The sequence below is a fragment of the Abramis brama genome (assembly GCF_963993115.1).
Source record: "Abramis brama genome assembly, chromosome: 5".
NCBI classification, from domain to species: Eukaryota; Metazoa; Chordata; class Actinopteri; order Cypriniformes; family Leuciscidae; genus Abramis; species Abramis brama.
In genome coordinates this window covers 27,513,444-27,528,227 of record NC_139967.1, presented here as the reverse complement: position 1 = coordinate 27,528,227, position 14,784 = coordinate 27,513,444, and the positions used below count along the sequence as shown (strand labels likewise).

Here is a 14,784-nt window from a genome sequence, read left to right as displayed (position 1 = left end):
AGGGAACAACAGACTAACAGTACGGGCACAAATATTATGGTGGAAATACAGTCAAATGAGCATCAAATATTTCAACAGATTACTGATAAAAATAGCTTGGCGTGATAATGCGCATTCCTCTGGTGTTCTGCTTTTACAACCTACACAGATGACTGATGTAATGACAACAAAACATTACAGTGTGATAACGGTGTAAATCAAGAACAAGGACTCATTAGGGCCGCATGGCAGGTGCATGAAGGACAATCAAAGTCTTCCTCTTTGTCTTTTAAAGGGACTGAATTTAACAGTGATGAATATATTAGTCAAGGATAAAAAAAATGCTGCTTAAATAAAAAAATTATCTTGTTAGAAAACTACAAAAACATCAAATGTGTTGAAGTTGATCAAAAATGTACGAGTTCACAGAGATGACACAGAAGACAATTAAACCATTGCACACAGGACTCTTACCCTAATTTATGCTGGATATGTTCTATATGATACGTCTTCATATATGTTTTAATACTGATCTCAAATGTTGCAAATGTTCAAAAAACATTAAAGATATAAACTCTAATGCCATCTACTGGTACACATTTCTAATTGCAATAAAGGCCACAGTCAATGAGTGAAACCTATTTCTTTATTTTTTAATAGTTTGCTGAACTGTCACTGACAACTGCTTACAATGAAACAGAGAATAACAAAAACTTAGACAACGACACAAAATATAAAATATTTGCTTTTACGTCAAGTTGAAATAACTATCTAGATACAATGTGACTATTTCAAAGGCTATTAGACAAATATAAAGAACATTATAATTCCCTTTGGAAAAAAATAGCCTCTGCAATTTTTATAATATTACACATTAAATAAAATATATTTTGATCATTTCTGTGTTCTGAATCACAAATATGATTACATTCCATTTGATTCAATTGCAGACCTCAAATTTTTCATTGAGGTAAAATACATTTTTCAGTAACACTTTAGTAAATATATTTACTAAACAAATTATATAATGAGAAGAAAAACAACAGAACTACCTCTTCTAACATTTGTTTACATTGATACTTCTCTACCCAGATTATAAGGCAATCTATATGTTCTCTTGTTATGCATTTTACCTCAATATCAGAGCACAAAAGTGTATTTTTGTATGCGTTACAATTGTCAGTCATGTAGACAAACTTAACACAGCCTCCTGGTGTTCAAGTGGGGCTGTTTAGGCAATTTCAGGTAGTGTCTTTCGGTTTTAAGAAAACATTCTCTGCCCCCTGACACTGCCTATCAAGCACACCGATTTATTCACAAATATTTTGTCAAGACATGACCTTGCATGATGTAATGCTGATTAAGCTTGCGTGTAGCGAATTATCTCACTCAAGTCATAGCCGGTCACCGCAAATGCGTAGCCGTCCCCATCACAGAACTTGGCTCCACAGATCTGCGTGTCAGTCACACACTCATTGTACATGTGCTCGATCTAGAAAGGGCAGAGAAATCAGCTGAACACACATAAAGTGCTTTGCAACACTGAATACTCCAGAACAAAATATCAAGTCGAATGTTTTCATTTAATGTAACTACTTCTAGTGCATGTACACTACCGTACAAAATCTTGGGGTTTGTTAAGAATTTTTTTTTCATGTTTTTGAAAGTCTCTTTGCTCACCAAGGCTGCATTTATTTAATCAAAAATACAGTAAAACAGTAATATTGTGAAGTATAATTACAATTTAAAATAACTGTGTTCTATTTGAATATATTTTAAAATGTACTTCATTCTTGTGATGGCAAAGCTGAATTTTTCTGCGTATTTTTCTGTATTATCAACAGTCATTGCCCCAGTCTTCAGTGTCACATGATCCTTCAGAAATCATTCGAATATGCTGATTTACTGCTCAAGAAACACTTATTATTATTATTATCAATGTTGAAAACAGTTGTGCTGCTTAATATTTTTGTGGAAACCGTTATTCTTTTCAAGATTCTTTGAAGAATAGAAAGATCAAAAGAACAGCATTTATTTGAAATAGAAATAATATTAACATTATAAATCTATTTACTGTAACTTTTGATCAATTAAATGCATCTTGCTGAAGAAGAAAAAAAACAACCAAACTGACCCCAAAATTTGAAATGCAGTGTATGTCTGTGAAGGGTTTTACCTCTACACTGTTAGTCTCTGGGGTCAAGCTCAGATGCCACACTCTAACCCAAGAGTCTTCTGCAGCAGAGAGCAGCTTTTTCATTAAACAAAGGAAAACAATATCAGTATATGAGAGTTTACCATTTTAAGAATACATCTGAATATGAAAAACTTATTTGTGCTCGAAATGTATTTAAATAATACGATTACTAGACTCAAAGTGCACATATGTGCTGATCCATACATTAATTGTAAGACACACAGGCTGTACTGTATACATCTTTTCTCACCAGGCCAGTGAATGGGGCAATGTCCAGTGTGTAGATCCAGCGTGCATGAGCATTGACTTCTGCATGCAGTATACCCGTGACCGCCTCATACAGACGGATCTGTCCTGTCCCATAGCCGGCAATGACTGTGCCCTTCCACAGTTTTACTGAAGAACAACTTGTGCTGAGAGAAGAAGATACACATTTGAATAACATATGTACTATAATGATGTATTGGTATACTTCATGAAACACAGGCAGAATACGTTTTTGTGTAAACCGTTTGTAAAGTCGTTCTGATGTAAATTTTCAGATTCATGAAGCGGTGCGTTTTATGTTCTTTTAGGCAAACTGACACTGCATTTTGATAACACTTACCATAACAATATATAATCACAAAGTTAATTAATTATCCAATTAGTTATATGCAACTATAAATTTCACTGATAAACAAAAATCAGTGAGTTTTTATTATAGAACACGATTATTCGGAGCACCAGCATTTGTCAGCAAGCTTAACACATTAATTAAATATTTTTTGTTAAAAATATGGCCAATTATTATTTTGCATCTATGCCAAACCTAAGAAGGGAGTCCAAAAGATCCCACAGGATTCTTGTACACATAATTCACATATTGTCGTAATTCATGGGCAGGAAGTATGCTAATTTAAAATCAGCGTGCATGCCATGCCGTGCATGCTCCCTATTTATAAATTATTCGAATTCACTTGTTTGACTATCAAATCTCAGGTTTACAAAGTGTTTCCAAATCCGTAGGAGAATTTTTGGGAAGGACCACTTTACGTTCAAATTATATAGAATACACTCAATGTCATGAATGAAACCCATGGTCTCTTGTATAGTGAGTGTTACTTCCTAACATACTCAAAACCAGGGATCTTGTTGAGCAGTTGAAAATCCTCTCCTGATTTCCACACACAGAGGAGACCAGAGTCATCAGCGCTTACTAAATCAGCAATGCCCTCCTGAAAAAAAGAGGCCAATTTAATATTAAAACATTTGAGCCACCAGTAATTTAAATCAACTGAACCAAACATGACAAATAAAACAAATGAAATGGTTTACAAATGAAAGTTATTAGAAGTTAATACCAGACTTCCTGAGCACTCAGAGGCCATGTCTGTAATGGCCTCTTTGTGTTCCTCCAAAACCTCAGACAGGGTGATGTTACTGCCTTTACTGGGAACGTCAAACACCAGCACTGAGCCAGATGAGACCCCTGAAAAAAGTGTGAGGAATGGAAAGGGGCACTTTTAGTATACACACTAAGGAAATATGCTTAGAACAGACAGATATTTACTATATATCCACTGCTGACAGATGAAGCCACTTACCTACGCAAATGTATTTTTCCCGCACCGCTGCAATCCCTCGGGCAAACACTGCCTTAGCTGGGAAATTACAACAGATAATGTCAGTTTTATTAGGTACGCAGTTAATCACAACCAATTTCACAGTTCTTTCTTCAATCATTCGGTGAAAATGAATAAACGCGTTTACGTTATTTACGGAGACAGAGGTGTGCACTGACCTGTGGGGGTCTCTGGTGTGTCCAGGGCATGCCAATAGACCATAATCGATCCATCTGATTCATACATCTGATGAATAAACATAGGCCTAGTTTAAGTCATGTTTCCCATGCATGTAAAGAGCGTGGCATAACACTTGACCCACCTGAATTCCTTTCTGAGAAGTGAGAACTAGAAGATCTCTTGAGGGCAGGACACACCAGGCTGCCTGTCAGACAAAAATCAGAGTTAATTATGATCTAGGGTTAAATGTTAAAACAATGAAAAGTACAAATACTATCAGCCTACCAATTTAGGGTGTTAAAATAGTGACAGCATTCAAACAAAACTGCACTAAAACAAGATAATCAACAGTGTTTAGTAGGACTCAAATCCTCTTACCTGCATGATGAGCGAGGAGCTGGTGGTCACGTTGCCCTCTTTAGATTGCAGCTGTCGGTGGGAATAGTTCAGGCCGTCCCAGGACGCACTGACCATGTTTACCACGTTGGCGTGGACCACCGTGAAATAGGTGAGGCAGCGCGGCGCGATGCGCAGGACGCTCAGGTTGTTGTAGAGCGCGGACGCGCTGCTCTTTATCGGAATGCTTTTCTCTTTGTGGTACATTTTCGCCATTTTTGAAGAGTAGGGATGTTGTTTCCGAAATGCGAAGCAGGACTTGGAAATAAGTTCAAAACAAAATGGGCAATTGTAAATCCTGAGAGTTTCTTGAGACTAGAGAATTAGGGCGGTGCTGTTCAAACCAACACTAAATCGGATTTTAGAGGTATGTCCAGCCGGGTTCAACGCGGCAAGATGTAAAGTATTAAATACTGATCTTTTCCAGTAACAACACACTAACATTTAATTAATCCCAGACATTATTATTTACCATGTAATCGCGCGTGAGACATAAATAACGGTAATTATAGCCAAGCCTGAATGAAGGCAATTGGGTTCTCCTGTTAATCCTCTTCGTTCCAGTGCAACTAGTTGATAGAATGGCGCCTAATATGGAAATAACATACGCAGTTTCGCATGTTATTAGACCAGTCAACGTCGGAGAAGAGGTTTAATGGATATTTTTTGTCTAATTGTATTCAAGCAAGGTCTCATCACCATCTCGCGTCTCTTGCAGCCATAGTGACGGAGCAGACATGTGTACCTGTGTAGAACGTCACAATTATCTGCGGTGCACGGAGGGACGCACGCTTCTGAGCGTCTTAAAGACATAGGCTACAGCTTTTTTTAATTATTATTTGCCTTATCTATCTATCTATCTATCTATCTATCTATCTATCTATCTATCTATCTATCTATCTATCTATCTATCTATCTATCTATCTATCTATCTATCTATCTATGTTCTGTATGGTTATATCACTGTATGTTCATTTTCAAAAAACTATTTTAAAAATATCCATATATTGTTTCAAACAGATGCTATTATTTGAATAGTTCCATAGGTTGTATTGTTTGGGGAAAATATTGGATTTATAATCAATATCTAATTACCATGCTAAACAATATTTTGTACAATATAATGAGCCTGAACCTTTTTGTAAAAGATGTTCTGAAACAGCAGTGCTAAAATGGGGGGTGTTCATCAAAATTATTTTTCTGTAAAGCTCAAATGATGGTTGACATGACAAATTTGTGTTTGCTGTATTTCTAATGGATTGATTTTAGACTGGACTAATATACAAGCATTTATTTGTCTTCTCATGTTTGCTGGTGTCTACAAATCTCACAATGAAGCCACAATGGCATGCTGAATCAGGGAGGGTGATTTTTCGGGCCATCGCGCCACTGTGCAATTTTTAAGGGTCATCCGATTTGATGACAAAGAAACGATGTGCCAGGAGAGAACACAACAAACTATTAGTGACAGATGGGAAAAAATTGCTTTAATGGGTTTAATACAAGTAAAGCTGTCAAATATTGCATTAAAATCTTGGCAGCCTGTGATGCCAGTACAAGCTATGCCTGGAATTTGCCAGTCTACACAGGAAAATTGGTGGGGCACAGCCTGAAAGAAATCAGGGCAGACGCATTGTACTCCAAGTGACAGCTGCTCTCCAGGGACACACAACGTGCGACTATTTCTTCACATTGCATGCCTTTTGCACAGAGCTTCTTCAGAGAAAATTGACCATGGTTGTATCTGTGTGCAGAACCAAGCCAGAGCTCCCACAGAAGACAAATTGCTGGCCTATGGCACTGTTTTTCAACATGAAAATAAATCATTCCCGGAATTGAGGGTATAGCTACCAAAAGAAAAGAAAAACTGGTAGAGCTAGAGAACACTGGTGCACAAATATAGCCTACCCCTCATAAGAAGATGACACATTCCTTGACACTCTGAGTCTGATGAGGAGAGCACACAAAAATATAGCCTTCTGATGAAGAGGATTATGATGCAGATCATCACCTTCTCAACAGCTTGGGAAAATACACAGCCTTCTAGTGGTTAAACCATGTCATTACATTTTATTCAGTTTTCCCCCCTCCACCAGATGGCACTAATCTGCCTCGCATGAATAAGATGACTTTTGCTAGATTTTTTACTAAAATAATGCATTACGTGAAGATAGAACAAAATGTATTTCTATTTTTATTTTGTAATATTATACAAAAATGAATTGTGTATAAAACAAAATCCCCAGCCCAAAATACAAAACAAGTGATTTAACTTTATTAAAGTTACATTATTAAAAAAATATATATTTTATGATTATTGTTTCTGGTGATTTTTTTTTTTTTTTTTTACCTTAACCCTTAAATGCATGAATTATGATAACCACAGTCAGGATTTTTCCTTCTGTGTTTTTGCTGCTTCTAGGACATGAAAAACAAGATTTTAAACTTTTTTTCTTCTTCTTCTTTTTTACACATATTTAGCATTTTACATAAATTGTACACATATGTTATCAATTCAACAATGACACAATTCCTTGGATGTTACTTGATGTTACAACAATTTTATTTATTTTTTAACTGCAAGAGTCTCCTAGGATAGAAGGAATGGATGGATATTCCGAAGGCCATCTTAGTTTGGAGAAAAAACCCCCCACAAAGGATTGCCACTTGGTGGCTGTGTTATAGGATCATGCACTATGTGCAACTATGCCATAATGCATATGTTATCGGCAAAGTGTGTAATCCGGCATTCAATAGAATGCCTAGGTAATGTATATTTTTTGCAAAAAACATCAGGAATTCTATACATTGCCTAGGCATTCTATACAATACCGGGATTTCACACTTTGCCGGTAACACATACACAAAATGGCTTTTTAATAGCTGTCCACTGTAGTGACCTCTATGTGTAAAAGGGTTAATATACAGAGTTTTTCAAACAAACAAAACCACATAATTATTTATGGGGGGGGTTTTTGCCAATAAAAAAAAGAAGATTATCCTACACTTTTTGCAGCACATTGACAAACAAGAGGCTGCCTGTAACCCTCCTACATACAGATATCAAAATCTCTTTTGATATTCAGTTGTGAAAGATCTAATTGTTAGCACTCTGTGGGAGGTACAAAGGATCCTCCTTCTGAAAGACCTGAGCAGAATGTTTTTCTTTAGGCCTCTCAATGAAAATCAAAGCATTTTCCCTAAACAAAATACCAAATGCAAAATCTGAAATTTCCATGAAAAAAAGTAATAGAAAATGTTAGCAGTAAAACAGTTACAGTAGGCTATGTAACAAAACACACAATAACCTCAGTTGCTTACCACAAAAGTACTGTATGTGTGCATTTGAAGACAGCAAGGGGGAGGAACAAATGAATGACTTTGTGTAAGAGACCTGCCAGAGAGGTTGTGGGTATGGGGCTTGTGAAAGTGAGCATGAGCCCCATCATGTAATGGGCATCAGAGAGAGGGAAGGCAGAGTCCAGGCAATCTTTTGACCATGTGATGAAGACAGAAAACTGATCTCAATCAGAAATAGTAGGCCTGTTAACTGCAATTCAGATTCTGTAAGAACATTCTTTGAGAAAACTCATCATCTGCAGGATATGTTGTAGCTGCATCATTGTGTAAATGACAATTCTTAATTTAAAGTTTTGTTCCACGCTCAGAATAGACAAAATCCTCACTCTGATGTGATATTTTCATGGATCACATCTTTGACTGAATTTTGGCTGGTAGCCTATGACAGTTGGTGTGGTGTGGATGTAGCATCATGCTCTACTCGCTTGTCAGCCAAAGGCTAATTTAGGCTATTTGGTTAGCAAAATAGTAATAGAAGTACAAAGATAAATTATCTCCATAGAGCATATTTTATAGTAAAAGTGTTTATTTCCTTTTCAAAAGTGGCATTTCGGAGTGATTTTGTAGCATTATTTTACTCTGTCTGCACCATAGAAACACAAAGAGGTGGAACAATTCTGAAGTGTTTTTGCTCACACTCCCATTCTTTTTAAATACCGTGTGACTCTGTCGACGCCAACTTAGCAACAACACAGCAACGGGAACAGAAGCTCTGTCATCTCAGCTTGAATGGAATGCCATTCAAACGGATGAGCCTCATAAAATGAGCATTCTCTTTGTAAATCTTCTGTAGATTACAGTTAAGTTTCCCCTCACTATTATTGTTTGGTGATGTTGAAAATACACGTCTTTTACATTAATGTGCAGACTCGAGTTTCATGTAGGCTAATGTGCACAATGGTTGTTGTCGTGATTCCCTTAGTTTTACTGTCTTTCCGCCAACTTAGCAGACCACTAAATTGCCTTTCATCGTCTTTTGTTAATTAGTATTCTGTACTCACTCTTTGAACATTTTTGCGCTTCATGCGCCATAAATTTCCAGTCTTCTTTCAAGTGAAAATCTGTAGCGCTACAGTGTCAACTGTCGGGTGGATCAACATCGTCACTCTTCACTTTCTGCTTTGCTTTCGGGGAATATCAGGCGCGGTGAGAATTATTAGTTTACTCTTTATAAGTATCAGAACAGCTAACTGTAATATGAAAGTCTAATATTAGTGTTGTTATTGCGCCGTTATAGCCGGGGTGATGGATGTTGTTTGGAGAGGATTGTGCACTTTTGTTCTCACAACGCTTGTTTTTGAAGGTAAAGACCATGTGCTATCTTTATTTCAATGTTTAAACTGAAAAAAAAAAAAAGTGTTTTTATTGTATTGTTTAAAAAGAACAAATCGCATTTGTTGTTAAACAATGTTGTCATCATATTAGTAGCCTACCATTTGTCAGTAGAAGTCGCTAACTTGGCTGTATTACAGAAACTTCCTGTCTTAAAGGGATAGTTCACCCAAAAATGACAATTCTGTCATCATTTACTCACCCTCAAGTTGTTCCAAACCTGTATGAGTTTCTTTGTTCTGCTGAACACAAAGGAAGATATTTGGAAGAATGTTTGTAACCAAACAGATCTCGGTCCCCATTGACTACCATAGTATATATTTTTTCCTACTATGGAAGTCAATGGGGACCGAGATCTGTTGATTACAAACGTTCTTCCAAATATCTTCCTTTGTGTTCAGCAGAACAAAGAAACTCATACAGGTTTGGAACAACTTGAGGGTGAGTAAATGATGACAGAATTTTCATTTTGGGGTGAACTATCCCTTTAATAGGCAACTTGACTTAAGATTTAAAAAAGTGCAATTTCCTAAATGAAATTAAAGGGATAGTTCACTTTGAAATTAAATTTTGGTATGTTTTAGCTTACCTCAAGGGCATCCAAAGATGTAGGTGTCTTTTTTTCCGCAGTAGTTTCAATTTTGATATTTTTAGGTCAAACCGTTCTTGTCTGTCAGTCATTTAATGCAGGTCTATGGTCACTGTCTCAAAGAGCATGCACAGAGTCCAAATTAAAACAATTCCCCGTCGTCCAAATTAAACAATTCCCCATCGTAAGTACACATTGATGGCCTAAGACAAGAAACGAGCGGTGTGAGAAAACGAACAGTATTTATATCGTTTTTACCTCTTATACACAGCCACGTCCAAGTGATCTGATCTGACGTGTACGCAGACTGGTGCATAGATATATACACATAGTGGCCGGTTTCACAAAGCTATTTTAGACTGGTCTATAGTTTAATTTGGACGACGGGGAATTGTTTTAATTTGGACTCTGTGCATGCTCTTTGAGACAGTGACCATAGACCTGCATTAAATGACTGACAGACAAGAACGGTTTGACCTAAAAATATCAAAATTGAAACTACTGCGGAAAAAAAGACACCTACATCTTGGATGCCCTTGAGGTAAGCAACATACCAAAATTTAATTTCAAAGTGAACTATCCCTTTAAGATGGTTTGGCTACTAAACACATAGGATTTTGAGGATTTCTCCACGTATATAAGTTGGCAAATATGTTATTTGCTATAGTGTTCAAAGGGAAGGATGGTCTTCTAACTTGGTCAAGACTGTCAAGTTGTTTGTTGTGCTGTTAGCAGCAGATACTGTATATGTGAGGTTTTGATGCATGATTAAAGATGTATTTTACCACATAGCCTACTGTCCATATTTGCAATATGAATTTGCCAATGTTACCTAACGTAAGTATTATAAGCTACAATAATATCTCTTTTCCCTTATAGAAGTTACAGGACTCATGATCAAGAATGAAGAGCTGAGGAAGTGTGTACAGGTAAATGAAGATCAAGTCAGCAGCAGGTTAACCCTGCAAGAGTGCAAGGCAGATTCAGCTCTGCAAGAGTGGCACTGGAACCCAGAGACACGTTCTCTCAGCAACCCGCAGACAGGAGGGTGTCTAACTGCACCCCAGATCCAGGAGCATGAGAGTGTTTGGCTGCAAGCTTGCAGCTCTGAGGAGGAGGATCGTGAGGGCCAGACCTGGAGCTGCTCTAAAAAGGGTCTCCTGACATTACACAGCAAGGGTCTACACCTGAGCGTACGTCACGATTCCTCCAAGGTCTTCCTTTCCAAAGATCGTGGGAAAGGCAGCAAGTGGAGGACAATGGCTAATCAAACGGTATGCGAGGATACAGACAGCACACATCACGGCCAGAATGTGTTGCAAGAGCCTCAGCAGACACTTTCAACCGGACCCCGAATCCTCACTCAAATTCGATATTGGCATTGTAAGAGAGTTAGATTAGGAGTTTGTGTTGCATTCCGTCATCCCATCATTTTGATTAATTACATCTCATCCACTTCTTCAGTTAAAACTCCACAGAATTCAGCTGAGCGTCTCTTGAAGGTCACTCCTTGCATACCAGACCATATCATCCTCTGTCATGTGTGTTTTTTTTTTACTTTCTCATCTTGTCCTACTAAATTTGAACCAGGGTCCCTACAGTATTGGAAAACCTGGAAATATCAGAGAATACTGAGTGATATTTAAGTGTAAAAAAATGTCACTGACTATTTTTGGTTAGAAGGGTCAGAAAGCCAAATTCTCAGTTGAGCCACATTCAAATCTCAGGCTGACACAAATAAGTTATCATTAATTATTAATTGTACATAATTATTTGCATATCTTAATTCCAATGATTTTGGTAGCTGACATACAGAATGGAATTCCTTCCCAAAAATCTCTGATCATGAACGACTGAAATTGATTGGTCAAAAATGACAGGGTTCCTGTGTGTACATTGTCTGTTTTGTTTCTAATAATCACTGTATAACATATTTGTATGATCTTTTTATTACTTTACTTAAGCTGGGAGTAATGGCCAGACCTCACAAATAAAGTCAACTGAAGCGACACGGACTGCAGAGGCATCGGTTGAACCTAAAAGTAGCGTAGAGCCTGGGGGACCTTCTGTTAATGTTTTTACAACAGACTATGGTAAGTTCTCACCTGTTTCAGAAAGTTTGATTCGTTTTAACAGTTGAACGCTTATCGGTCAGGACACAGGCTATAAACAATCAAACATTCAAAACATTACATTCCCCCCTGGAATAGTTAATTTGCCTTATGTCCACATGAGGGCAGTAGAGGAGAGGAAACCTAAACACGGTGCCATGTCTTTGCATGTTCACGAGCCAACGAAAGATTACTGAATTTTAATGACTGAAAATGAGTAAAAATACAGAAAATGGTGTGGGTAAAAAAAAAGAGAATGTTAGTTGGTGATGTATAACGTTTTTAATAACAGGAACAGGCTGGAAAATGACAATGTTGCTTCTAAGCAGTTTGGCCCTGTTACTTGGATTTGTGATCCTCACTCTTAACATTTACCAGAACAGGTAAGATTCTTCTCATTTTTGGTAAATAAACTTTCAAGGCATTGTTACCCTGCATTTCATTTTACACATAGAGAGGAATTTGATCTGTTTTTCATTGTAATTGATCTGTCATTCATGTAACTGATCTATGCTGGTTGAAATCGGTTTCATACAAGGAAATACTCAGTAACAAGTTTTCCTCCTTTATGAGTGGCTGATCTACTTCTTGTCGTCACGCACAGGAGGAAGAAGACTGTGGTGGTGCTGAAATCCTACACGCCGACAGGAGAGGTCAGTCAGCCAGGGTCTCCGGTGCCTAGTGAGAGAGCCCCTCTAACCCGACACCCTATGAAACCTGCTCAGTCCCCCTCCATCCAGCGAGGCGAGATCCTTGTTGAATGGAAAGATGGAACAGTCACGCCACTGTTTGAAACGTATCTAACCGACTAAACAGCATTATGTATAGAAGAAATAAATGTGAGAGTGACCTGTGTATCATTCCTAAGAAAACTGACAGAACTGAATTTATGAACTGTGGCTTTATTAACTTATTACATGGAATGCTTGATTCTGATTCTTGATATTATTTCTTGATACTGACCGCTGTCCAGGGAATCACTGCCAATTGCATGCTCATGCCCAATTTCCATGTATTTATTTATTTGTTGTGTAGCCGTGGAATAAGTGGGATAAAGTTATTGCAAGAAATGATCACAACTTTAACACCAAGGGTTGCATAGCCTTAGTTTAAGACATTGTCTTAAGAACTTATACGACCCACTAGCAGTTAGTCAAGAGTCTTGCTTTTCTGTATCAAATTAGACCAATCTACATTTTTATGTAACTGACTAAGAAAATGTATGAACCGTGATTTTATGCAACCAGAATCCAACGCAAAGGCTTCTCACTTGAGATAATTCAAAATCAAATCAATATTTCATGTGCCTTTTTAAAAGAAAAATTACGATTCATTTTGCTATAATGACCGTCTGACTATACGTTCTCCCTTTCATATCCAACATCTTGAAAACAATCACATCTGTTGGGTGTACTGTGCTCTTGCAAGCAGAATGCCATCACTCTGTTGAATTTTGAAAAACTGAGGTTGGTTTCTGATCAAAGACAATAGTCTGTACCTTGCCAAAAAAGATATAAGGTAACTTCAGGTCAAATACAGATCAAACTTAAAAGATATTCTGTGTAGTTAACAGTGAATGGTTATATAAGCTGCATTCTATATATGTGCATGTAAAATAGGAATTTTCTTTCTTGGAAAACAATAATAACATTGAAAACATGCTTCTGAAATACTGATTTGGCATTGAAGAAACTTGAATGTTGTTATAACAAGTGATGTTTTTAGCAGTAATGTAGATTATTTCTGAATTGCATAAGCCTAACTGAAGAAAGTTGTTGTTAGTGTGATTAGGAATTAATGTCAAATATATGAAAACCTTTTGTATAAAAATAATAATATTATTAAATATCACATGTAATAGTTACATTTTTAACATTTCCAATAAAGTACTGTTGACTTACACTTAAACTTGCTGTAACTTGTACTGAAGGGGTGGAGGAGCACCACCTTAACTGTTTTTTCAGATTTATTATCAGACTAACTTATCCTGTTTCTTTTGACTCACTGTTTTGTACAGCTCTTCTGCTGAGGACACGAGCTAAGAAATGAAAAACATGTCTGTGCAAGCTTGTTGTTAGGGTGTAAAGCATACATATTTTGAGGAGAGAGAAGTAAATGTAAGGTTGACGTGCACGCAGGAAAGCCATGGTGTTGCACATTCTCACTTCTTTGAAAAGTATTTGATATTTTGCTCACTCTTTAGACTAGTCATATACATGTCACATGTAGGACATGTACTTGATTACATTTATTAATCAGTGTTAATTTGATAACTAAACTAAGTATTTGATATACAGTAGTGATCAGTCTGGAGGGGAAATTTGCATAATATTTGCTTTTAATGACACTTCAGGTATGTTACATTGGGAAAAAATACACTAAACTTGGTTAACGTAATTAAATTGTTTGGCTAGAAAGGCAAACTCCAGCATATAATTAAATATGACTTTCATTGTATTATGCAAAAAAAGGTTAATAGTTTGTTGGTTCTCCCTTGTTTTTGATTACAGCAGCCATTCTCCTGGGCATTGACTCACTGAACTTTGTGAATTTGTCATGCAACTTCTTTCCAATCCTCCTTAAGTTCTCTCCAAAGTTAAGCTTCATTGCAGACCTGCATGACTCATCACAATTCAGGTTTATAATTTCCCAAAGGGTTTCAGTGGCTTTAAGGTCAGAGGACTGAGGAGGCCACTTAAAGTCTTCAAAATGCTGAGCACACGAACACTTTCATTGCTTGCGACTTTGTTGCATTCGTGGTGTGTTTGGGATCATTATCATGTTGGAAAAGACACATTTGATCTCCGAACAGATCCTCCACTCTTGGCTTCTTGCATCCCCAGCTTCTCAATCCAGCCCTTTAGTAGCCCTTGGTTTACAGTTCAAGATGAAATTGGAGGTTGAAAAGAAGAATGTCTTTAGAAGCTGAATTGAGATGGTCCCACATTCAGGTGATTTCCATCCTGTCAAAATGCTCATATATAGTCTTTCTTGACCAGCCCTGTGCCTTTACATTCTGTATGGTAGTGGTCTCAC

At 37.2% G+C, this 14,784-nt stretch overlaps 2 protein-coding genes across 4 annotated transcripts; one reads left to right on the top strand and one right to left on the bottom strand.

Annotated features, from left to right (window-relative positions):
* Positions 1-607: 607 nt before the first annotated feature.
* Positions 608-5,125, bottom strand: wdr54 (WD repeat domain 54). The gene is made up of 9 exons (XM_084113578.1): positions 4,339-5,125; positions 4,103-4,165; positions 3,960-4,026; positions 3,763-3,819; positions 3,520-3,647; positions 3,293-3,393; positions 2,427-2,589; positions 2,156-2,230; positions 608-1,471 (listed from the first exon to the last, which is right to left on the bottom strand). The coding sequence occupies exons 1-9, from the start codon at positions 4,570-4,572 to the stop codon at positions 1,340-1,342; spliced, it is 1,020 nt and encodes a 339-aa protein (XP_083969704.1). The 5' UTR covers positions 4,573-5,125; the 3' UTR covers positions 608-1,339.
* Positions 5,126-8,414: 3,289 nt separating this feature from the next.
* On the top strand, positions 8,415-13,652 carry LOC311084096 (uncharacterized protein). 3 transcript variants are annotated; one of them, XM_084115951.1, is made up of 7 exons: positions 8,415-8,515; positions 8,759-8,862; positions 8,954-9,019; positions 10,517-11,020; positions 11,602-11,730; positions 12,041-12,131; positions 12,353-13,652. In XM_084115951.1, the coding sequence occupies exons 3-7, from the start codon at positions 8,962-8,964 to the stop codon at positions 12,558-12,560; spliced, it is 990 nt and encodes a 329-aa protein (XP_083972077.1). In that variant the 5' UTR covers positions 8,415-8,515; positions 8,759-8,862; positions 8,954-8,961; the 3' UTR covers positions 12,561-13,652. The 3 variants fall into 3 exon arrangements, with proteins under 3 accessions (XP_083972077.1, XP_083972076.1, XP_083972078.1); XM_084115950.1 differs by lacking the exon at positions 8,415-8,515 and having other exon boundaries at positions 8,623-8,862; XM_084115952.1 differs by lacking the exons at positions 8,415-8,515; positions 8,759-8,862 and having other exon boundaries at positions 8,874-9,019.
* Positions 13,653-14,784: the final 1,132 nt, after the last annotated feature.

Coding starts and splice junctions, on each gene's coding strand:
- LOC311084096 (XM_084115951.1), top strand. CDS start 8,962: ATGGATGTTGTTTGGAGAGGATTGTGCACTTTTGTTCTCACAACGCTT. Junction 11,021..11,601: donor TCAAATTCGATATTGGCATT/GTAAGAGAGTTA, acceptor ACTTTACTTAAG/CTGGGAGTAATGGCCAGACC. Junction 12,132..12,352: donor CTTAACATTTACCAGAACAG/GTAAGATTCTTC, acceptor CGTCACGCACAG/GAGGAAGAAGACTGTGGTGG.
- wdr54 (XM_084113578.1), bottom strand. CDS start 4,572: ATGGCGAAAATGTACCACAAAGAGAAAAGCATTCCGATAAAGAGCAGC. Junction 3,648..3,762: donor GGAAAAATACATTTGCGTAG/GTAAGTGGCTTC, acceptor CACTTTTTTCAG/GGGTCTCATCTGGCTCAGTG. Junction 2,231..2,426: donor TTGCCCCATTCACTGGCCTG/GTGAGAAAAGAT, acceptor TTAATGAAAAAG/CTGCTCTCTGCTGCAGAAGA.